This window comes from Cebus imitator, unplaced genomic scaffold (genome assembly GCF_001604975.1).
Source record: "Cebus imitator isolate Cc_AM_T3 unplaced genomic scaffold, Cebus_imitator-1.0 Scaffold188, whole genome shotgun sequence".
Taxonomy (NCBI): domain Eukaryota; kingdom Metazoa; phylum Chordata; class Mammalia; order Primates; family Cebidae; genus Cebus; species Cebus imitator.
Window position 1 is genome coordinate 5,691,425 of NW_016107503.1, and position 22,762 is coordinate 5,714,186.

The 22,762-nt window shown below is 49.3% G+C and overlaps 2 protein-coding genes and 1 long non-coding RNA gene across 4 annotated transcripts in view; 1 reads left to right on the forward strand and 2 right to left on the reverse strand.

Moving 5' to 3' along the window:
• Nucleotides 1-629: 629 nt before the first annotated feature.
• ECM1 (extracellular matrix protein 1) lies at nucleotides 630-6,529 on the reverse strand. Of its 2 annotated transcripts, XM_017546369.1 has the most exons (10): nucleotides 5,861-6,529; nucleotides 4,572-4,634; nucleotides 4,391-4,492; nucleotides 4,163-4,243; nucleotides 3,977-4,063; nucleotides 2,969-3,291; nucleotides 2,339-2,713; nucleotides 1,612-1,832; nucleotides 1,371-1,458; nucleotides 630-950 (listed from the first exon to the last, which is right to left on the reverse strand). In XM_017546369.1, the coding sequence occupies exons 1-10, from the start codon at nucleotides 5,928-5,930 to the stop codon at nucleotides 720-722; spliced, it is 1,641 nt and encodes a 546-aa protein (XP_017401858.1). In that variant the 5' UTR covers nucleotides 5,931-6,529; the 3' UTR covers nucleotides 630-719. The 2 variants fall into 2 exon arrangements, with proteins under 2 accessions (XP_017401858.1, XP_017401859.1); XM_017546370.1 differs by lacking the exon at nucleotides 4,391-4,492.
• LOC108316475 lies at nucleotides 3,417-11,289 on the forward strand. The gene is made up of 3 exons (XR_005203068.1): nucleotides 3,417-3,644; nucleotides 3,817-3,947; nucleotides 10,836-11,289. It is a non-coding gene; the product is annotated as an uncharacterized LOC108316475 (long non-coding RNA).
• Nucleotides 6,537-22,762, reverse strand: part of TARS2 (threonyl-tRNA synthetase 2, mitochondrial) — a 17,384-nt gene continuing 1,158 nt past the window's right edge. The window contains exons 3-18 of the mRNA XM_017546368.2: nucleotides 21,686-21,809; nucleotides 20,302-20,426; nucleotides 19,538-19,655; nucleotides 19,387-19,451; nucleotides 18,731-18,809; nucleotides 17,144-17,290; nucleotides 16,855-16,953; nucleotides 16,022-16,239; nucleotides 15,111-15,273; nucleotides 14,739-14,876; nucleotides 14,480-14,557; nucleotides 9,583-9,683; nucleotides 9,278-9,379; nucleotides 9,032-9,104; nucleotides 8,304-8,418; nucleotides 6,537-7,206 (exon numbers count right to left, since the gene is read on the reverse strand). Coding sequence (XP_017401857.1) covers nucleotides 7,058-7,206; nucleotides 8,304-8,418; nucleotides 9,032-9,104; nucleotides 9,278-9,379; nucleotides 9,583-9,683; nucleotides 14,480-14,557; nucleotides 14,739-14,876; nucleotides 15,111-15,273; nucleotides 16,022-16,239; nucleotides 16,855-16,953; nucleotides 17,144-17,290; nucleotides 18,731-18,809; nucleotides 19,387-19,451; nucleotides 19,538-19,655; nucleotides 20,302-20,426; nucleotides 21,686-21,809 — 1,894 coding nt within the window. The 3' untranslated portion in view covers nucleotides 6,537-7,057. The remainder of the gene's footprint in view (nucleotides 7,207-8,303; nucleotides 8,419-9,031; nucleotides 9,105-9,277; nucleotides 9,380-9,582; nucleotides 9,684-14,479; nucleotides 14,558-14,738; nucleotides 14,877-15,110; nucleotides 15,274-16,021; nucleotides 16,240-16,854; nucleotides 16,954-17,143; nucleotides 17,291-18,730; nucleotides 18,810-19,386; nucleotides 19,452-19,537; nucleotides 19,656-20,301; nucleotides 20,427-21,685; nucleotides 21,810-22,762) is intronic.

Consider the following 22,762-nt stretch of genomic DNA (forward strand, 5'->3'; position numbering starts at 1 on the left):
TCTCAAGAAAAAAAAAAAAAGTTAGGCTGTACATGGACACAGGGAGGGGAACATCCCAGACTGAGGTCTGTGGTGGGGGGACTAGGGGAGGGACAGTGAGGGGTAGGAAGTTGGGGAGGGATAACATAGGGAGAAATGCCAGATATAGGTGATGGGGATGGAGGCAGCAAACCACATTGCCTCGTACATACCTATGCAGCAATCCTGCATGTTCTTTACATGTACCCCAGAACCTAAAGTGCAATTATGTATGTATGTATAGATAGATAGATAGACAGATAGATAGGCTGGGCTGTGACATTTTGGGGGCTCACCAAGGCCGAGAACCATATCTTCTTTGAGTCCTGATGGCTAACAAGGTGGTGCTCCTTTCAAAATATGTGAATAAATTCAAGATGGCAAAGTGACATCAAGCTGTTTAGTTATGGTCCCATCACACAGCCTGTAGAATTTCTGCTCAGTGAACGGGCAGGGCAGTGGGCCTCAGGCGCCAGTCACTGAAGGAAATCCAAGCAGGCTTAGGAGGGTGTGTTTGTGTGTGTGGTCTGAACACATCAGTGCCCTCCTGGGCCAGGGCACCAAGATCCACTTAAAACCCTGCGGGTGAGGCATTAGACAGACAATGAGGATACCAAATCCAAGAGGTGTTTACTGTAATGAGTGTTCAAGGGGGTGTGGTAGGGTGGGGTTCTCCCCATCTGACCCTCCAGGGCCCTGACTCATTCTTCCTTGGGCTCAGAGGTGGAGCTGATATTTGTTCCTCCAGTTGGGCCCTGCTCCCCCTGGCCCTTGGAGTTCCCAGTGTCTCCAGACACTAGAGCCACGTTCCTCAAATAATTGATGTTGAAGCAGTTGACCTGTTCATCCCCAGGACTCAGGTCACAGCAGAGGGCAGGGTCTCGCCAGAAGTTACGTCGGGGACCACACAGATCATTGATGAAGGCTAATTTCTGATGAAGGAGAAAAGTAAAACAGATGATGGGGCAGGTAGGTGGTCCAAGGACAGATATGGATACTCAGGTGGCCAAAGTCACCTTTTCATCAGCTTCTACTGCTCTGTCCCTGGTTCCCCTCCTGGGGCCCAAAGAGAATGCAACCCTGCCTTGCATAGATGGATTTCTTGTGACTGACAAATGTGTATATCTGGAACTGCCAGAAGTTTGAGGCCCAGAGAAGGCATAATAGGAACTTAGAGATGGGAGCAGACCAGGTCAGAATGAAGACTTCCGGAACCAAGAAGAAATACCTCCCCTACTAGCCATTGTATCTGACGGCTGGTTTGAGGTACCAAAGAGAAGGGGTGGCCTGCAGTTCTAGCTCTTTCCCTCCCCTTCCTGCATTCCTCTGGAGACTAGAATCTGCATACTCACCTCCTCCTCTGCACAGCAGGCCTGTTCTGGAAATGGCAGGTCACAGCAGCGGGCAGTCATGTTGTGGATCAGCCCAGGAATATGTTTACTATGTTGGTGTGAAAGGGGCAGAGGTCAGGGATTTGGGGCCTCTTCTGACATCAGATGGTGCTAGGATATCATGATTTTGCTTTTCTAAAGCTGTCCCGAAGGGAAGTTTTGGGAAAAGGAAGAGAGTGGGGAAGGACTAGGCGAGACTTACTGCTTGGTGAGAACTCTGTGGTTTCCACAGAGGTGGCCCATGAGGTTGGGGGTGACTTGGCTGATGTCAATGGTCAAGATGTCCCGGTCGTAGTTGGGGTAGGGAGCCCGACTGGCAAAACACTCATCCCGAGTAGGGCTGGGAGGGTAGTGGCAACACGAGTGGGGGTGGGTCTTTATGGCATGCTCCTGGTCACAGTATTTGTCAAGGGTATCCTCCCACTGTGGGCCAGAGAGAGGGAAGTCAGAGCTGGACACCTGGCCCCTTCTCTCCTGACCACTGACTTCCCTTATTGCCCCTGGCAACTAGATGAGGGGCTCCCAGCCCCAGGGGCCCAAAGGGGATGGCAAAGAATTAAGAGGGTTAGGAGGCAGCTGTGGAGGTATAGGCTTGGGAAGGTGGACGGATGGGAGCCTGGATGAGGTTCTAAGCTGGCGCCGGGAGATGAGCTGGAACAGTGGATGGAGGGGGTCAGGTGAGGCCAGAGCTGGGCGGATGGACGGATGCATGTGTGGGTCATGAGTGAAGGAAGCCAGAGGTGTAGTATGAAGCTGGAGATTAACAGACTCAGGTGACGAACACATGGACGGACGGAGAGCCACAAGCAGATGAACGGGTGGACACGCTCACAGCAGAGGGTACACGGATGCATGGACCGGCAGCATCAGAGGTCGAAGATGGGCAGGCAGGCAAACAGGCTCCCAGGGAGACTGGGACGCCCACTTACGGCCTTCCATGTACAGGTGTGGTTGCTCCCCTGGCGGCAGCAGCGCTGGAACTCCCTCTCCAGCCGGGTCAGTGCCAGCAGCTGCCTTTGGAGGGGGTCAGTAGCTGGCAGGTGACGTGGCACAGAGCTGAAGCGCCTCAGGTGGCAGATGTTCTTGATATTGTCCAATGTGGGCTCCCCAGGGGGGAAAGGCAGCTCAAGACCCGAGGAAATATCAGGCTGCTGGCTGGGGCAGGCCTGGAGCTGGTAGTGTGGCTGGGGAGCTTTCTCCTGGAAGCAGGAGAACCGAGCCTCCCCCTGCCGTGTGCAGCACCAGTGGGGTCGGGTCTTGACCGAGAACTCGGCCTCACAGAATCGGCTCATTGTGTCCTCCCACTAGAGCAAGAGGGGAGGATCAGCCCACTGTCCACATTCCTGCCTTCCTCCCAGGCTCCAGGAAAGGACCCTGGGCATGCAGATAAAAAAAGAAATAGTGGCTGTCCTCTGCTCCCCTGGCACACTGGGGACCCTCAGAGTAGGGCCAGTGAATGGGACCTGAGGTTCCTCCAGACCCTAGTGTTCTAACCCTTAAAACACACATACTGCCTGGGGGTTAAAGGACACCCCCCGGCATCAAAAATTCAACCTTACCACAAGTTTGGCACACTCTAGGCGGTTTCTGTGGCTGCGGCAGTGGCAGCAGCGGGAATATCCAGTCTCCAGGAAATTGAGGGTCTCACCCTGGCGAGAGAGGTGGGAGTAGCCGGACTGTGGTAGGTTCCAGGGGCCATATACCACATGCTGACGGTCAGGAAGGCAGATTTGATTCAGATTGTCTGGAGAAGGCCGCCCAGGGGGGAAGCCATCCAGCCGGTGGCCCCAGCCCCCTCGGGACCGGCCCTGTTGGCAGTGCTGGGCTGCATTCCAGGACTCAGGTTCTGGATGATTCTGGTTCCCAAACGGAGCTGGTGTTCCTGGAATGGGGAAAACAGTGGGAAGGGGGGACATGTGGAGGAATCCACAAAGGCTGGATGAGCTGGGAGGACTGAAAGAATCTGGGGTGGAGAAAGGGTTGGGTAGATAAGGGGGAAATGAGAAAGAACAATTTTTGACTCTTCCTTTTAGAATGACTGAAAGGAAAAGAGAAGTGAAGTGTGAAAGGTGTCAGCTCACAGCCTACCCCCACTTTCTCCTGCTTTTCAAGGCTCAGGCTTCCTGCTCCTCCCCCCAGGGACCTGAGCGCTAAAGCAGGGGGGATGACAGACTAAAGCTGTCACTCATCCTCTCGGCATGGATTGGAAGATCATCCCCTCCTGATATGGAAGAGGTGGGTCTACTGGTGTAGAAGGAGTAAGCAAAAGCCATGTTGGGGTGGGCATCTCTAGCAGAGAGAGCCTGGCTAGTTTACATACACAAAGAACTCAGCAGAGAAGCAAGTGAAAATAGATGCTATTTTTGTCATTTAATCACATAACTTTCTAAATCAGGTATTTCCTCAGTTTTACAGATGAAGAAACAAAGGCTTGGAGAAGTATGTAACTTACCCAAGGTTACACAACTGGTGAGCTGCAGAGCCCACCCGTCTTGTCTGCCCCTAGGCCCACGCCCTGGGGGAAGGCCATGGGTAAAGGTGGGTAAAGAAGAGAGGGAGCTGCTTACCTTCCTTCTGTTCACTGGGGTGCTGGAGAGAGGGTGCCTCTTTCTGGAGGGGCACAGCTTCCTGAGGGAGAGGGGGACTATCTTGCACTGCAAGATAGGGGTGAAGGCACCAAGGAACAGATATCAGCCTGGTGTCAACAGGACCCACAGTGGGATGAAGGTGAGGGAAGGTGGGCAAGCGCTCACCTTCCTTTTCAGCAGGGAATCTGGCAGGTAGCAGTTCTTCCTGTTGAACAGGGGTGGTGTCCTGACAGGGAGGGGGCTGCACTATAGAAGGGAGAATGTGTGAGCAGCGCAACCTTTCTCCTAGCCAGGGCTGGGAGAGGGGGTGGGGCCTCTTCCCTCCTTTCCATCTGAAGGGCGGGATGTAGGCCAGATTAAAAACCTGGAGGGTAGGGTATGGGGTGACCTTACCTTCCTTCTGTTCCTCAAAGGGAGGTCCATGCTGAGAGGTGTCAGAGTGATCCGTGGGGAGGCTTCGGGACAGGGGTGGGGAGGGGGGAGCTGCGTAGCCAACTAGAGGCAAGAGGGGAGACATCAGAGCCCACAAAGCCTCCTGGAGTCCTGGTCCCATGCTGCTCCCCCAAACTGTTACCTTCTTGAAAGTGCTGCATGATGTGCTCTGGCCGAAGCTGCCTCTGCTCTGCAGTCTCAAAGCCTGGGGGGAGAAGGGCAAGTCAGGGGCTGCTGGGAGGGCCTTCCCTGGACCTCGGCAAGGGATAGGGAGGCTGTAGAGATCAAAGGCGTAGGAGACAACCAAGACAGAGACGCCCCTCTGTATTCACCTGCCCTGGGTTCCCTAATTGTCTCCCAGCCCAAGCACCAGCCCAAACATACCTAGACATGACCGGCTGGGCTCTGAGAAAGCCTGTGGAGTTCTGATAGCTCCACCTCTACTGCCTCAGAGGCTGGATGTAGGGAGTGTGCCATACGGGATTGGGGACGGAGGCCCTCATTTCCTCTGCCAGCGTCTTTCCCTAACCCACAGTCTCTGCTGGGATGGTCTTTAGCTTTCAGAAGAAAAAGCCTGGACCTTGAGCTCGTTGGAGCCTCCCCCACCCATCTCCTCCACCCACCCTTCTCTTTCGGGCCCTGAAACATCTTTAGGACTTTGGCAAAGGAGGCTTCCTAAAGGTTGAGTGCTTCCCCTTCAGCCAGTGACAGCTCCTCCTTAGTTTAGGTCTCAATTTAGGGCCTCGGGGACTGGGACAGGCACAGGGAAGGGAATCACCTGTAGGTGATCTGCAGACACAAAAGACCAGGACCTGGGAGGAACAATGGCATGGGGCTTCACAGGGAAGCAGACAGATCTACTGACATCCTTTCAGTGGCTTCCCGCTGGAGTGCCCTGGGTGGTTTTTTTTTTCTTAGTTTCCACCCACAGCATTGAGGAGTTCCTGTTTTGTTTAGGCATCAAAGCAGATAAAGAATGTGTATATGCTGAATGCAGAGTAGGTCTATGGATGGATATCCCTCAACTCCTCCTCTCATCAGACAGGGATTCAGTCAAGGCTTGCTAGGCCAGCAATCGGGGTTTTGAGCAGCCTGAGGGCCCCTTTTCCCTCCTTTGCCTGCCCCACCAGCACCCTCCCTACATGCTCCTCAGCAGGGGACTCTCATTCTGTGAACCCACCCCCTGCTCAGCTGTCCATTTGACTGGGATTCTGTTTCTTGGCAGCAGTTTCTAGGAACCCCTCTCCTTCTGTACCCCTGCTCTCTGCCTCCTTGGTTAAAGGCTCCAGTTCCCAGGCTCACTTTAGGCCTGCTCAGAAAAAGAGAATCCAGAGAGCCACTCTGCTAGTGATACGCCATCTGGGATGCCTGGTCCCAGACCCCTGCTATGTGAGCCCAGACTCCTTCCCAAGTGCGGACCCTCCAACTCACCTCCCTCAGAGGCAGCAGAAGCGACAGCCAAATAGGCCAAGACCAAAGCTGCTCTGGCTGTGGTCCCCATCCTGGGGCAAGAACTGACCACTGGACACCCAGAGGTGGGTCTTCTTAGGCAGGTGTAGATGTGAAGGACCGGTCGCTGGAGCTTGTCTGGGAGCTGTTATTGCTATGAGCTTCAGGACTAGCTCTTCTTTTATAATTGTCTGGTGTGATCTCCCGCCCTCCTCAGCTTCCTGCCATGACTCAGTCCCAGCTGCTCCTCCTCTGGAAGCCACTCCTTCCAAGTCACCCTGAAGCCTCCTCAGAGGATTGAGAAGAATGGGACTGATGGGAGGAGAACATTCTTATGACCCCAAGAGAAACTGATTCAGAGAATCAAGGGCAAGAGGTGTTTGAGCCCCCAGTTTGTGCCTCAGTTTCTCCATCTACATGCTGCCTTCTGTGGAGAGGGTATCTCCCAACCCACAAACTGGGGTTGGGGAAACAGGGCACAAAGGAGTTTATGGGGGGAGCAGGACACCTATCCAAGGGATCTCCCCTACCAGTGCGAGGTCTGGACTGTCCCTTTACAATTTCCCTAACTCTCTGGGACAAGAAAGAGGGAGACAAAGTGGAAGGTCCTTTTATCACCCCTCTCTGGAGTCAGAGATGAAGACACATGCCCAGCAGCTTCCAGTTTATTTCATTTATTTATTTTTGAGACGGAGTTTCACTCTGTTGCCCAGGCTGGAGTGCAATGGCACAATCTCGGCTCACTGCAACTTCAGCCTCCCAGGTCTCCTGCCTCAGCCTCCAGAGTAGCTGGGACTACAGGTGTATGCCACCATGACCAGCTAATTTTTTTGCTGTATTTTTAGTAGAGATGAGGTTTCACCATGTTAGCCAGGATGGTCTTGATCTCTTGACCTGGTGATCCGCCCACCTCAGCCTCCCAAAGTGCTGTGACTACAGGTGTGAGCCACGACGCCCAGTCCAGTTTATTATTTTTTTTAATTTTCCTCACATCGAAACAGTGACAGCTTCCCTCCCTTTGTGTGGTCCCCAAACCATGTATCTTTTCAGGAGAGCAGACACATGCCTCCACCTAGTTCTGAAGTTCTGGGGGCTCCACACTGTCAGCTGGGCTGGGGCCTCCCATGGAAGGGAGGCTGATGGCTCTCGAAGGTTTTTGTCTCATCTGCATACAAAGGGTCAGAAAATTTCCTCGGCATTTGGGACCCTGGTGTTCTGTAGCTCCACCAGCCGCTGCACAGCCTCAGGCAAGCTCCACTCCCCAAGGAGACGATTATCTCGAGTCCGAATGTTCACTGTTCTCTTACTTTGCTCTTTCTGGCCAATCACTGCAGGAAAAGGCAGTTTGGGAACCTCAGGGCAAATCCATCCAATGGGATAGTTTCTTTTGCTCTGCAGAAACTTGAGATACCTAAATCTTTAGGAAAGGTGGAAGCAGAGCCCAGAAATGGTTCACAGAAAGGACGAATTTAGCTGCGCCTGCAAAAGGCTAAATGGCCAGTCCCTGCTCATCCGGAGGAGATAAGGAAATGCTTTAGTCCCTGCAGGCCTTATTGCTTCTGGTCAGGAGCCCCGGGGTCAGAGACATTTAGAGTCAAGCAGAGAAAGACAAACACTGAGAAACCCACAGAGAGAAAACTGTGTGTGTATATCTGAAGGGGCTATTAGAGGAAGGGGAAGGTGGCAGGAGTGGTGTGGCCTTCACGCTGCCCCACCTCCCCCCAACCATTTCTGACCCTTAGAACAGTTTCCTCTCATCAGTCCCATTCTGGCCCTTGGTGTCTATTAGGGCTGGATTCACAGACTGAGGGGACTCTGCTGAGGAGGATGAATGCAGGGGCTGACTGGGCAGTAGGGGAGGGAAAGGGGCCATATGCAAGTCCATGGGATTGCGGCACAGCCTGCTCTGGGTGCAGGTGGGGTAAGTGGGGTACGTAAAACTCAAGAACCAGGTCATCTGGCGAAGGAGTTTCTGCTCCTGGCCTTCGAGATAGAGCTCTGAACCATGGAAAATGAAAAAAGGGAGCATGGGCAGTGCCAGAATTTTCTCCCTAAGGCCTTTCTCCTCATCTCTTAGGGCTGACTCCATCTAGGTCCAGAATAAACAAGTATAATGAAGACCGTATTAGCCCTCTCATCCCTTTCTCTCTGATGCTTCCTTGGTTAATTAACCTAACAGACACCAAGAGCTAGAGTGGAGTTAAAAACAGGAAAACTATTTTGAGGGTCAGAAGTGGTTATGGGGAGGGCAGGGGAGTGTAAAGGAACACAGGGCCTAAATGAGTCAGGCGTCCTGAATCCTGGCTCCTACCCGCTCAGGTAATGAGCCCCAATTAACCCAAATATATATTACCAAACTTGATAAACTTAACAGCAAGAATGCAGATGGCAGGTGGGAGAACATCCGCCCTGAGGTTCAGCTTACCAAACTGAAAATTGTAGTGGGCAAGCTGGGCCCGACGGATTCTCCGGCTGAGGGTCAGTCTGGAGTCCGCATCCAGGTCACAGACCAGTCCTGCAGCCCGCAGGCTCTGCTGTGTCTGCGACAGAGGTTTGGTGTCAGGAAGTCAATTTATTGGAAAGCTGAGGAACTAGAACAGTCTGATGCTCCTTTCCCTCAATTTCCCCATCTGCTCCTCCTTCCTCTGCCTTGGGGCTCTCCACTTCTCACCAGCAACCTCTCCTCATTTCATCTCCACATTGAGACCTCCTCCCCATTCATCCCCAACCCCACAACTTTTCTGTCTGTCTCCTACTGGAGACAACCTCCCAATTATTTCCTCGACTTTGCCTCCTAGCCACTGCCCTACCCAACCAGCTGCTCAACTTTGGTACCATCCATATCCTCAATTCTCTCTAGAAAGGAAAAATAAAACTGTGTACTCAATCCCATTTTTGTGCCCAGTGCTCTTTTGGCTTTCAATATGTTAATTTGTTTAATTTTCGTACATCTCTACAAGGTAGAGATTAGTCACATTTTTGAGATACAGGATTTCCAGCATTTAGGACAGCAGCCACTGCAGCCCAGTCTTGTGGCTCCAAGGGCTGTGCTCCTTCCTCCACCACCTGTGCAGCCTCTTCCTGCCCACTGCCGGGCACCAGACTCTCTACTGGGCCTGCTTCTGCCCCTTCCCTTACCCCAAAACTCCTTACCTCCCTGGCATACTCCTCTTGCTCAGTCCCCACAGGGATGACCACCACCTGGAACGGGGACAGCCACAGTGGCCTGGTTGGGAAAGAACAGAGGATGACAAAATATTCACTCTGGGTCTGGCCAGAAGTGTGGTTATATGGAGCGGATTTGAGGAGGAAAGAGGCTGGCATATGAAGGGGGCAGGGTCTGGAGCATAAACTCTCTGGTTTGGGGCCAGAACAGAAACCCAGGGTCAGAGGTCTCACCATTTTCCCCTGCAGCTTTCTGCCAGCACTCCCAACAGTCTTTCCACAGAACCAAGCACGGCTCGGTGAATGAGGACTGGACGCTCCAGGGCACCCCCTTGCCTTGAAAGGAAAAAAGGGGGTGGATGGAATGGTGGAAGTGTCACAAATTGTGTATCCAAGATCACCTTCCAGTTTTTAAGAAATATTCAGCTCTGGCAGGAGAGGGTGTGGAGGGTTTAGTTTTAGGGCCAAAGGCAGAGGAGGAGTTATAGACCTATTCCATGGGCTGTCAAGGGAAAAGAGGATAGGGCAAGGTTTTATACCCCTTGTACTGAAGGTCGAATCTCAGGGGCAGTTGGAAGTCAAGCTGAATTGTCCCACACTGATGTGGCCGGCCCAGGGCATCGTGGAGGTGCACATCAATCTACAGGAAACAGATGGGAGGGCACGAGATAAGCCAGAAGCACTATCCAGAACCATTATCCGTGCCATCCCATCCTTTAACCTACGCTCACCCTAGGCTACTGAAAGATTCATGTCACCCAGCTCTATCCTACGCTACCCCTCCACTTCACTCTACTCCATTCACTCTGGCAGCAGTTCTCAGCAGCTCGCTCCGCTTAATAATGGATGGTATAATATTACCAGATGTTCTCAGAAGCTCGCTCCACTTAATAATGGATGGTATATTACCAGATGTCCACACCTTGACCTCTCAATTCCTTGAGCTTCTCATCTCAGCGATCTTCATCACCGCCCAAACTATGGCTGCACCCTGTATCCTGTCATCTCCCCCAATGGCTGTGTCTCTGAAACAGTCCATCAAACTACTCTGATTACTGTTTCTTGGTCAGCCAGCTCTGACAATTATTCTTTTTTTTTTTGAGACACAGTCTTGTTCTGTCATCCTGGCAAAAGTGCAGTGGCACGATCTCAGCTCACTGCAGCCTACGCCCCTCGGGTTCAAGCAAATCTCCTGCCTCAGCCTCATGAGTAGCTAGGACTTCAGGTACTTGGCACCATGCCCAGCTAACTTTTTTTTTTTTTTTTTTGAGACAGAGTCTTGCTCTGTTGCCAGGCGCCAGGCTGGAGTACAGTGGCACAATCTCGGCTCATTGCAATCTCTGCCTCCTGGGTTCAAGCAATTCTCCTGCCTCAGCCTCCCTAGTAGCTAGGAAAACAGGTGCACGCCATCACCCCCAGCTAATTTTTGTATTCTTTAGTAGAGACAGGGTTTCACCATGTTGGCCAGGATGGTCTCGATCTCTTGACCTTATGATCCACCTGCCTCGGCCTCCCAAAGTGCTGGGATTACAGGTGTGAGCCACCTCGCCCAGCTGCCCAGCTAACATATATATATATGTATATATGTTGTTTTTTTTTCAGTAGAGGTGGGGTTTCACCATGTTGGTCAGGCTAGTCTAAACACCTGGTCTCAAGTGATCTGCCCACTTCAGCCTCCCAAAGTGCTGGGATTACAGGTGTGAGCCACCACACTTGGTCATGACAATTACTCCAATTACTGGCGCTTCAACCCTCAGGTTCTTTAACTCTTCTTTTTCTTTCCCATCCTCAGGCCCCTCCCACCTTTGTTTCTTTCCCCATGAAGCTGTACCATTTTCCTTAGTTCCTGTGTACCTACATCTGTGGCCCTGCAAAAGAACTGCTCAATGCTGCCCAATATGTCACAAACCACACAGATGCAAAAGCAGAGATTGATGCCACCATGGAAGTCAGTGTTTCGAGATTCAGCTGGTCCTTGGCTATTGCCAGCAATCCTTTGGGCTGCCCTCATAAGCTCTATGCTTTGTTCTCATGAATTTTCCAGCTGTTTGCTCTCTCTTTTCATAGCAGTATCTTAGTCAACAACTTATTAGATTGATTCAACATAATACACTTTGTGCACTTTATGACTGTTATCTCTGCAACCTTAAGCACATTGTTTAACCTCTCTCAATGTTTTTCTTAGTAATAAAGATAGTTTATTTGCCTAGTATTATTGCTGAAATAAATCATAAGGCACAATTTCATTAATGTTAATGTTTTCATTTACTAACTACTTATTGAAGCAGCTAAATACCATATGCTGGAATAGACACTTGGGACACAAACATGAGTAATACACGTTACCTGCATAAAAGACCCCAGCACAGTGAACAGCAACTTTGAGTACTCAAAAGATTTTAGCCAGGCCAGGCACAATGGCTCACTCCTATAATCCCAGCACTTTGGGAGGCCAAAGCAGGCAGATCACCTGAGGTCCGGAGTTAGAGACCAGCCTGGCCAACGCGGAAAACCTCGTCTCTACTAAAAATACAAAAATTAGCTGGGTAGCAGGTGCCTGTAATCCTAGCTACTCAGGAGTTTGAGGCAGGAGAAACACTTGAACCCAGGAGGTGGAGGTTGTGGTGAGCCGAGATGGTGCCACTCTACTCCAGCCTAGGCAACAACCCAACCTAACAAAACAAAACAAAAATTAGCCAGGTGTGGTGGCACATGCCTGTAGTCCCAGCTACTTGGGAGGCTGAGGCAAGAGGATAGTTTGAACCTGGGAGATGGAGGCTGCAGTGAGTCGAGATCTGTCGCTGCACTCCAGCCTGGCAACAGAGCAAGACTCTGTCTCAAAAAAAAAAAAAAAAAAAAAAAGATTTTAGCAGTTTTTGAGTAATTTCCTTTCTCTCCATATCTTCATTTTTATTCAGTTTTTTGAGACAGGGTTTCATTCTGTTACCTAGGCTGGAGTGCAGTGGCTTAATGATAGCTCATGCAGCCTCAAAATCCTAGGCTCAAGTGATCCTCCCACCTCAGCCTCCTGAGTAGCTGGGACCACAGGCACACACCATCACACCCAGCTAATTTTTAAATTTGGTTTAATTTTTTTTGTAGAGACAAGGTCTTACTATGTTGCCCAGGCTGGTCTCAAACTCCTGGATTCAAGTGATCCTCTCACCTTGGCCTCCCAAAGTGCTGGGATTACAGGAGTGTGCGGCCACCCCCAGCATTTTCTTCATATCTTCAGTCCCCTCACCGACAACTCTCCTCCACTCTCATTTCAGCAAATGATCCTGACTGATTCTGCCTCATGAAGAATTCAGATGACTGATACCATGGGATGGGAAAAGTCTCAACTTCCTGTCACCACGCCTATAAACGTCCTTACATTTGCCTTCAGCCTTTCCTTCCACCCTGGATACAATGGCAGTCATGATCCCTGATATGAAGGCTTCTCAATCCCACCTCAAACCTCTCCAGGAACTTCCCTTTACTAAAACTTTTTTTTACAAATTCAACTTCTCCCTCCAAGCAGGCTTCCTCTCATCATAGCATTTATTTTATTTTTCATTTTATTATTTATTTTTGAGACAGAGTCTCGCTCTGTTGCCCAGGCTGGAATGCAATGGCGTGATCTTGGCTCACTGCAACCTCCACCTCCGGGGTTCAAACGATTCTCTTGCCTCAGCCCCTTGAGTAGCTGGGATTACAGGCACCCACTACCATGATAGGCTAATTTTTGTATTTTTAATAGAGACAGGGTTTCACCATGTTGGTCAGGCTGGTCTTGAACCCCTAACCTCAGGTGATCTACCTGCCTTGGCCTCCCAAAGTGCTGGGATTACAGGCATGAGTCACTGCGCCCGGCCTATTTTTATTTTTGGGGACGTTGTCTTGCTCTGTCACTGAGGCTGGAATGCAGTGGCATGATCTTGGCTCACTGCAATCTCTGCCTCCCAAGTTCAGCGATTCTCCTGCCTCAGGCTCCCGAGTAGCTGGGACTACAGGTGTATACCACCTCACCCAGCCAGTTTTTGTATTTTTAGTAGAGACGGGGTTTCGTCATGTTGGCCAGGCTCGTCTCGAACTCCTGACCTCAAGTGATCTGCCTGCCTCAGCCTTCCCAAGTGCTGGGATTCCAGGCACGAGCCACCACACAGGCCTCATTTATTCACTTCTAACTCCACCCTCAGGCCCTACTTTACTGAAAATGGTCCTTTAAAATCCAGCAGCCTTTTTACTAAATCCAATGGACACTTTTCAGTCCTTTTTTCCCCAGACTTCTTTGTTTTTGAGACAAGGTCTCACTCTATCACCCAGGCTGGAGTGCAGTGGGGCGTGATCTTGGCTCACTGCAGCCTCTACCTCCTGGGTTCGGGTGATTCTCCCATCTCAGCCTGCTGGGTAGCTGGGACCACAGGCATGAGCCACAGTGTCCAGCTATTTTTTTTTTTTTTTTTTTTTGCTAGAGACAGGGTCTCCCTGTGTTGCCCAGAGTGGTCTGCCATGTGAGTTCTTTTTTTTTTTTTTTTTTTTTAGATATTTGTTTTTTTTTTTTTTCCCAAAGTGGTTTGCCTTGTGAGTTTTTTTTTTTTTTTTTTTTTTTTTTTTTGGGACGGAGTTTCGCTCGTTACCCAGGCTGGAGTGCAATGGCGCGATCTCGGCTCACCGCAACCTCCGCCTCCTGGGTTCAGGCAATTCTCCTGTCTCAGCTTCCTGAGTAGCTGGGATTACAGGCGCGCGCCACCATGCCCAGCTAATTTTTTGTATTTTTAGTAGAGACGGGGTTTCACCGTGTTGACCAGGATGGTCTCGATCTCTTGACCTCGTGATCCACCCGCCTCGGCCTCCCAAAGTGCTGGGATTACAGGCTTGAGCCACCGCGCCCGGCCTGCCATGTGAGTTCTTAATCCCTATCCCCAGCCTCTGCCTACACTGCTGCCTCCTGAAACACAGCTTTACTTGGCCAACACTCACCTTTCAGATTGGAAAGTGATTTATATGGAAACCTTTTGTGACCTCCCCAAGTAATGCTAACCCCTGCTAATCTGCTCTCTTAGTACCTACACAGCACTGATCTCACAGCAGTGACATGGCCTATTTACCTTAAACAGCCCTCACTAGATTGCAAATGACAAGAGGGCAGAAAATATATTGGTCTTTTTTTTATATCCTACATAAGTTTAAAGATATTTCTTTGTGGCCGGGCGCAGTGGCTCATGCCTGTAATCCCAAGACTTTGGGAGGCCAAGGCAGGAGGATTCCCTGAGGTCAGGAGTTCAAGACCAGTCTGGCCAACATGGTGAAATCCAATCTCTACTAAAAATAGAAAAAAATCAGCCAGGCTAATTTTTATAATAGATAAAAAGAAAAATTTATTTTTATCTATTATTCTGAAACAAAGCAATAAATAAATAAATATAACACTGACCAGGGTTCCAAGCTTACCTTAGGCCCATAGAAGGCACCATCTCCAGAGTTGAGGTCCCAGGGTTCTCCAAATTCCTTCAGGGCTTGTTGAAGGACCTTTAGAAGGAATGAGACAGGAATACATCATCTTAGACTTCAAAAGGAACACATCCAGTCAATCCCTAACAAATGATGCCTTCATCAGGTGCCTCTATTGGAGAACCCTGGTTACTATATTCCCCACTTCTTTTCACTAAAGAGTGGTTTATCTGCCTCTATTTCTCTACCTCCTACTCACCTGTTCAGCCTGGTCCCAAAGGCAAGGGTCTCCCAGGAAGCCAGATGGCCGGGTGGACAGTGCCAGGTGGAAGGAGAAGCCAAGAACAGCATAAACGGAATGGAGGAAATCAAGACAGCTTTGGATCTCTGCTTCCAGCTGGGGGCAGGAAATAAGGGTAGGGGATGCTGTGAGCCAGCTAGGAATCTGGGATAGTGGCAGTTTGAGGAAAACAAAGGGTAAAAACAGAGAGGAAGTAGAAGCAAGCTAGGGGTAGAATGTAGCTGAATTATAGTACATACAGGGACAACTGAAGATCAGGGGTTTGTGCAGGTTCATAGGGAGAAAGGAAGGTGGTTTAGAAAAGCTTTGGTGAAGCCAGGGAAAGGCCACCTGATCTGTTGTACAGAAGATGTGAGCATCATCCTGCTGGAAACACCGCAGTCGGGTCAGTCCGCACAGACCGCCAGAGGCTTCAGCCCGGTGTAGGGCCCCAAAGTCAGCTAGTCGCAGGGGCAGTTCCCGCCAGGATCTGGGCCGGTGGGCGAACATCAGGCTGAGGTTGGGGTGGGGAGGGGTCAGGGCCATAGGGAGGACTAGCCCCCGAAGACTGCTCTCCAAACCAATCTGCTTGCCTACTTTCTCTGCACCATCAGCTAAAGCCGTCTCCAGCCTCAGCATATCCTCCCACTGAGTCCTGTCAATCCCACTCACCATAGTCTGAGCCCTGCCTGGTTCGAAAGTGGATTTCTCAGTAAAACACTAACAGACATCATTTATTGTTGCCCTGTTCTGTGATGGTCACTGAACTGAAAGAGGAACCTTAGATAGCAATTTTAAGGAGACTGAGACCTAAAGCGGTAAAATGAGTTTCCCAAATTCACATGGTTATCTACGGGGAAGATTCTAGACTCAAACCAGGTGTCCCAGTACTCTTTCCAAAGTGCTTTCCTTTTTTTTGAGATGGAGTTTCCCTCTTGTTGCCCAGGCTGGAGTGCAGTGGTGCAATCTCGACTCACTGCAACCACCGCCTCCTGGGTTCAAGCAGTTCTCCTGCCTCAGCCTCGCAAGTGGTTGGTATTACAGGCATGCACTATCATGCCCAGCTAATTGTGTATTTTTAGTAGAGACAGGGTTTCACCATGTTGGTCAGGCTGGTCTTGAACTCCCAACCTCAGGTGATCTGCCTGCCTCAGCCTCCCAAAGTGCTGGGATTACAGGCGTGAGCCACTGCACCCTGTCCCAAGGTACTTTCTATTATTTACTATTTAGCAACCTGATTGTAATCCTAGCTCCCAGCTCACCAGTGTGCAGGGCAGTTCATGGGCTTGAGGGCGAGTGTATCTGTGGTATGCCTGGTAGAGTGATCATTCTGGGAGCTGGAAGGCCTACTGGAGCCTGGAGGCTGCACGGCAAACATGTCTTCCTGATAATGCTCCCAATGCCCTGACTGTTCCCAGAGTTTCGTGGAAAACAGTGTGGGAGTTTTCACCTCGAAGAAACCACGGCGGGCATACTCAGCCTGGAGAGGAGGGTAGAGACATGGAAGGTCAGAATAACTGGAAGGAACAGGGGCAGAGCGTCAGCTGTGTGATCTTCCTGGGGCCTTAGGCCATGCTGATTGCAACCACAACCTATTAAATACCACGTCCTGTCTCTATGCTCCCCAACTGCAGACCACACAACTGTAGTATTAAAGGGCACGAGCACTTTTCAGTATTTATGTTTATGCTTCCAACCATTGCCCCTTTTTTTTCTCTTCCAGACAGAGTCTCATTCTATCACCCAGGCTGGAGTGCAGTGGCGCAATCTCAGTTCACTGCAACCTCCGCCTCCTAAGTTCAAGTGATTCTCCTGCCTCAGCCTCCCCAGTAGCTTGGACTACAGGTGCCACCACCATGCCCAGCTAATTTTTGGTAATTTTTTTAGTAGAGATGGTTTTGGCATGTTGGCCAGGCTGGTCTCAAACTCCTGACCTCAAGTGATCTGCCTGCCTTGGCCTCCGAACATGCTGGGATTACAGGTGTGAGCCACCGCGCCAGGCCCCAACCCCCCTCTTTTAACACGAACACCTTAGCTTCTTCTAGGTCCTCAGCCCTTCCCTGGTCTTCTTTCCTCTAGACCTGGGTCCCCTTACCCTGATAAATGCCACTAGTGCATTATACACCCTTGTCCCTCGTGGCAGGAAGAAGCAGCTCCCAGGGCTCAGTTCATGGAAGAAGAAGAGCTCCTGTTCCTGCAGTCAGAAATGGCAATATTGGGTCACTTCAAGGGCAAGGAGGTAGCTTTGGAACCCAGAAGAAACAACTGGTGGAGCTGCTCAGGCTGTGTGACTGAATCTGCTCCCGACTCCATAATCAGGTTCCGTCATCTCTCTCACCTTCCACCCTTACCACCATCCCGCCCTATCTTGCCAATCTCTGTACCTTCCCAATGCGCCGGTGGTCTTGCAATTCTGCTTTCTCCCTCCATGCTTCCCAGGCCCTCAGCAATTCTGTTGTGGGGAAAGAAATCCCTGACACTCTCTGCAGTGTCTCTGGGGCCCCTGAAGACCTCCATAAGGATGACGAGTTCTGTGTGAGGACATAGGGAATCAAAGGAAAGATGAGGACTGAAGGCCCCTAACCTTTTCAAGCCTCATATGATACTCTCAGTGTTAAGCGTCACAGGTATGCCTCTTGACAACAATCCCACCAGTAGGAGGAACACCTCCATCCTCTAGATACCCTTCTTCTAGATTACAGTGTTGAAATTGCCTGACTCTTGATTCCTACATACATCCTGGTCAAGCCTAACCTTACATTGCCATCACTTTTTCTCCCCATTCTTGGTACCTCTGTACTTAGTTCCTTCCCATTCCAATCAGTGACTCCTTAGGGGAGTAACCATAAGCTCTGGTCAAATGTCAGCCTATTACTCCCCTTATAATTATCCTATACAGCTGCTAGAAAAGTCAGTCTTCTACACCTTATCCCATTCCTGGCCACATGAAATCCAAAAGCCTCTGCCTGCTCTCTCCTTTAACAATACTAATGAGAAACAGCATATATATATATATATATATATATATTTTTTTTTTTTTTTTACAGAGTCTCACTCTGCTGCCCAGGCTGGAGTGCAGTGGCATGATCTTGGCTCACTGCAACCTCTGCCAACTGGGTTCAAGTGACTCTCCTGCCTCAACCTTCCAAGCAGCTGGGATTACAGGCATGGCCCAGCACACCCAGCTAATTTTTGTATTTTTAGTAGAGATGGGGTTTCACTATGTTGCCCACGCTGGTCTCGAACTCCTGACCTCAAATGATCCACTTGCCTTGGCATCCCCAAAGTGCTGGAATTACAGGTGTGAGCCATCATGCATGGCCTGGTTTTCATTATCTTTATGAGGTGAATTTACTGGTAGGACAAAAAGGAAATAATGGCCTCATTTTCTAGATGGGGAAAATAAGTAAGATTTACCCAAGGCCACCAGGTGCAGTGGCTCAGGCCTGTAATCTCAGCACTTTGGGAGGCTGAGGCAGGCGAATCACAAGGTCAAGAGATCGAGACCATCCTGGCCAATATGGTGAAACCCAGTCTCTACTAAAAATACAAAAGTTAGCTGGGTGTGGTGGCATGCACCTGTAGTCCAAGCTACTCAGGACGCTGAGGCAGGAGAATCACTTGAATCCAGGAGGTTGATGTTGCAATGAGCTGAGATCGTGCCACTGTACTCCAGCCTGGTAACAGAGCTAGACACCATCTCAAATAAAAAAAAAAAAAAATTTACCCATGGTCACATATCTCATCCATGCAGAGTAAAGACTATATGCAGATGGCTAGCTTTTAAGTTCAGAGCTCTTTTGTTTTTTTCAGTAGAGACAGAGTTTTGCCATGTTGGCCAGGATGGTCTTGAACTCCTGACCTCAAGTGATCCACCCATCTCAGCCTCCCAAAGTGCTGGGATTTCAGGCATGAGCCACCTAACCCAGCCAAAAACAGGAATGTTAGCCTAACTCTGTCTCACAACTGACCGATAGCAGCTTCAGTCCTCCAATCTGTCCAGTGTGCCGAAGGTGGGGGCCCCGGCAAAGGTCAACCAATGTGCCACACCTAGGAGAAAGAAGAGGCCAGTCAGTGATTTCCAGATTCTTCAGCTTCTAGCTTTCTCCCTCTCATGGTCTTTAGCTGACAGAAATAGGTGAAGAAAAAGGAACACTCCTACAGAGAGAGGATAATGGCAGATAAAAAATAATTCCCCAGTCGGCAGTGGCTCACACCTGCAATCCCAGCACTTTGGGAGGTGGAGGCGGGGGGATCACCTAAGGTCAGGAGTTCAAGACCAGCCAGGCCAACATGATGAAACCCCGTCTCTACTAAAAATACAAAAATTAGCTGGGCATAGTGGCACATGCCCGTAATCCCAGCTACTCAAGAGACTGAGGCAGAATTGCTTGGACCCCCGGGAGGCGGAAGTTGCAGTAAGCCGAGATCATGCCACTGCACTCCAGCCTGGTAGACAGAGTGAGACTTCATCTCAAAAAAAAAAAAAAAAAAAATTAATTCCCATTCCCATTTCTTTTTCTGGGGCAACACAAATTACCTTCTATCTTTCTTCCCTATAGCATTTGTGGTCTTCTTCAATGCTTCCCCACCTCTCCCTATTTGCCTTAATCTTAGCAACTCTTACCCATATACTGTTGCTGTTGGACCTGTCACTCTCTCCTCAATCAAGTGAAGCTTAAAGGGGTTATCCTGGAAAAAGGCAGAAGGGAGACTGAAGAAAAGTCTTTATTCTCACAAAGATGTCCTAGAAGAGCCACCTCTTCCCTCCATCCCACCTTGAACAACTGGCGAAGCTGATCCCGTGAAGCCTCTAGCCTCCGGAAGGGTTGAGCAGCAGCTGTAAATTCTTGGCAAATCCGCTCCAAAACAGGCAGCTCTGAGCCCCGGACTGTCCTAAAAAGAGGAGAATTGGTTGGGTTGCATCCTGTAAGGTGCATCAATCACCTGGGTGACAAACCTGTGGGCTAGGGGGTAAGGTCCTGCCCTTCAGGAGAAATCTAGAGTTATAGGCAAAGAGAGACAAACAGAGAGAAAACATAAATAGGAAATCAGGTAACAGATATTACGGCTGGAGAAAAAGCTCTATGCATGAAGTTAAAAGTTGAGTGCAGGAAATCTGGATAGACAAAGTTAGAATAGTCATGAAAGAGATGAAGTAAAACTTGAATTTATGAAAGTTAACAAGTAACAAGATAAATTGCTTTTTTTTTTTTTTTTTTTGAGAGAGGGTTTTGCTGTCACCCAGGCTGGGTGCAGTGGGAAGATCATGGCTCACCACAGCCTCAACCTCCCAGCCTCAAGCAATCCTGCTACCTCAGCCTCCCAAGTAGCTGGGACTACAGGTGCACGCCACCACACCAGCCAAGAAGGTAAATTTCAAGCAAAGTTAGAAGGACATGGACAAACGCAGAAGGAGGTACTAATGGCATAGTTGAGACCTAGAGAAACCCTCCTCCTCCAAATGGAACATGCCCAAGCCCCTGAAAAGGGCCTCAGAAGCCATCCCAGAATCATTCTTCTCCTTCCTTTCATTACTCACCTCTCCTTTCCCAGAAAGAAGTCATGGTAAAAGCCATTTTCTGTACTTGGACCTCGGCAGAGAACAGCACCTAGGAGTTGTTCGGCTGCTGCCCCCAGGACATGGGTGCTGGAGTGCCAGAACACCTGAGTTCACAAAAAAGGGGTTCACAGGTTCATAAAGTTCTCCCTTAACCCCTAGATCTCTGATCTCTTCCTCACAAAAGTTGGTAGGAAAACTGGTATGGTTCTTCTAGGAATAACTACCACAAAAAGGGGATCCTAAATTTTGGGAGTGACCATTAAAAAGTAACAAGCTTAAAAAAAAAAAGGCCAGGCATGGTGGCTCATACCTGTAATCCCAACATTTTGGGAGGCGGAGGCGGGTGGATCATCTAAGGTCAGGAGTTTGAGACTAGCCTGGCCAACATGGTGAAACCCCACCTCTACTGAAACATACTAAACCAGCCAGGTGTGGTGGTGTGCACCTGTAGTCCCAGCTACTCAGGAGGCTGAGGCAGGAGAATTGCTTGAACCTGGGAGGTAGAGGTTGCAGTGAGCTGAGACTGGGCCACTGCACTCCAGCCTAGGTGACACAGTGAGACTCTGCCTCAAAAAAAACAAACAAAAACAAAACAAAACAAACAAACAAAAAAATACACTGAATAGAAAAGAAAGGAGGCCAGTTATCTTTTCTTCTTTCAGTGCATAAAAGCCCCAGCCCCACCCCTCAGTCCTTGGTGCTTCCCAGTTCCAAAGCCTAGAAGTAGGAGGCCAGTCAGTCTTTTGCTGCTGCTCCTGTAAGCTTTTAGGGCTTCAGAATAAGCTCTGTCTTCTTAAGACAGTGGTTCCTTAGGCCTCTGTTTGGTCTTTTAGTCCTTTTTTTTTTTTTTAAATCCCATAAATCTAGTGTGATACAACTATTCCTCTCAGATTTGGTCACTATTTATACATAGATGGCAGGAGAACTCTATTTTTCTGGATCCTAATAGGCAAGGTCTGCATTACCTGAGCTGACATGAAGAAGACAAGGTGGGGAGGTGGCCAGGTTGTGTGCTCAGCTGTATAAGCCATGTTAGAATTGAATATACACTACAGATGACTTATAATCTATGTGCTCATGAGTGGAGGAGGCTGAATTTACATATTATCCTTTTGTTTTTCAACATACTATCTCTCTCCCTTTCACTAGCTCAAATGTTTGCTTAATAGATCGAAGCTAAGTTAAAAACTTTCACCATAAGTTTCCAGCTTAGCCAGGAATAGTCAGTCAAGACAGTCTGTGGTACGTCTCCCTCCCAACTGCAAATGGAGAAACTGAGGCAAAAGAATCAAATGTCAGAATTTCCTGCTTCAGTATCTCTTGGTTTAGTAGTCACTGTATTCCTGAAAAGAAAGAAACTTACTGCTTTCCCTTCTGGGGAATCGAATGTCAGAAATCTGAGGTCAGAATCTGTCTCCAAGGGCCGCTCCAGATCATAAAGTTCTCCATTCACTTGAGCAGCCACTGCAGTATCTGCCAGGGTTGAACTTCAGCAGTGGGAGGTGGGGATGAAGAGAAAGACAGGGTTATAAGGCACAGAAAGGAAAATATCACATATTCTGATTCCTATAGGAGCTTAAAAAGTTGATCTCACAGTGGTAGAGAATAGAGTGATAGTTACCAGAGGGGGAGGGATGGGGGATGGGAGATGAAGAGGTTGGGTACAAAAATAGAGCTAGACAGAAGGAATATGGTCTAATGCTCCATAGCAGAGTAGGGTGAATACAGTTAATAATAATTTATTGTATGTTTCAGAATAGCTAGAAGATTTGAAATGGTCCCAACTCAAAGAAATGATAACTATTTGGGATAACAGATATGCTGAACACCTGATTTGATCATTACACATTGTATGCATGTATCAAAATATCATATGTACCCCCTACATATGTTCAATTACTATGTGTCAATTATTAAAAAGTAAATTAGTGATTTAAAAAAGACAGGGTTACAATCCACAGGGGGAAGAAAGTTGCCCATCTCTCAGCAACTGTAAACTTGCAAAGGTGAAATTAGTTACCAGAACAACAGAACCTTCCATTTCTTTCCCCAATGAAAGGGCAGAGACTCTGATGCTGAAACTAATACAGATAAAACAAATCTCAGGCCAGGTGTGGTAGCTCATGCCTGTATTCCCAGGATTTTGGAAAGGTGAGATGGAAGGATCCTTTGAGCCCAGGAGTTCGAGGCCAGCCTGGGCAACATGGAAAGACCCTGTCTCTATAAAACAACAACAGGCCGGGCGCGGTGGCTCACGCCTGTAATCACAGCACTTTGGGAGGCCAAGGCGGGCAGATCACGAGGTCAGAAGATCGAGACCATCCTGCCCAACATGATGAAACCCCATCTCTACTAAAATACAAAAGATTAGCTAGACATGGTGGTGAACGCTGTAATCCCAGCTACTTGGGAGGCTGAGGTAGGGGAATCCCTTGAACCC

Coding starts and splice junctions, on each gene's coding strand:
- ECM1 (XM_017546369.1), bottom strand. CDS start 5,930: ATGGGGACCACAGCCAGAGCAGCTTTGGTCTTGGCCTATTTGGCTGTC. Junction 4,635..5,860: donor TTCTGCTGCCTCTGAGGGAG/GTGAGTTGGAGG, acceptor TTCTCCCCCCAG/GCTTTGAGACTGCAGAGCAG. Junction 4,064..4,162: donor ATTCCCTGCTGAAAAGGAAG/GTGAGCGCTTGC, acceptor CCTATCTTGCAG/TGCAAGATAGTCCCCCTCTC.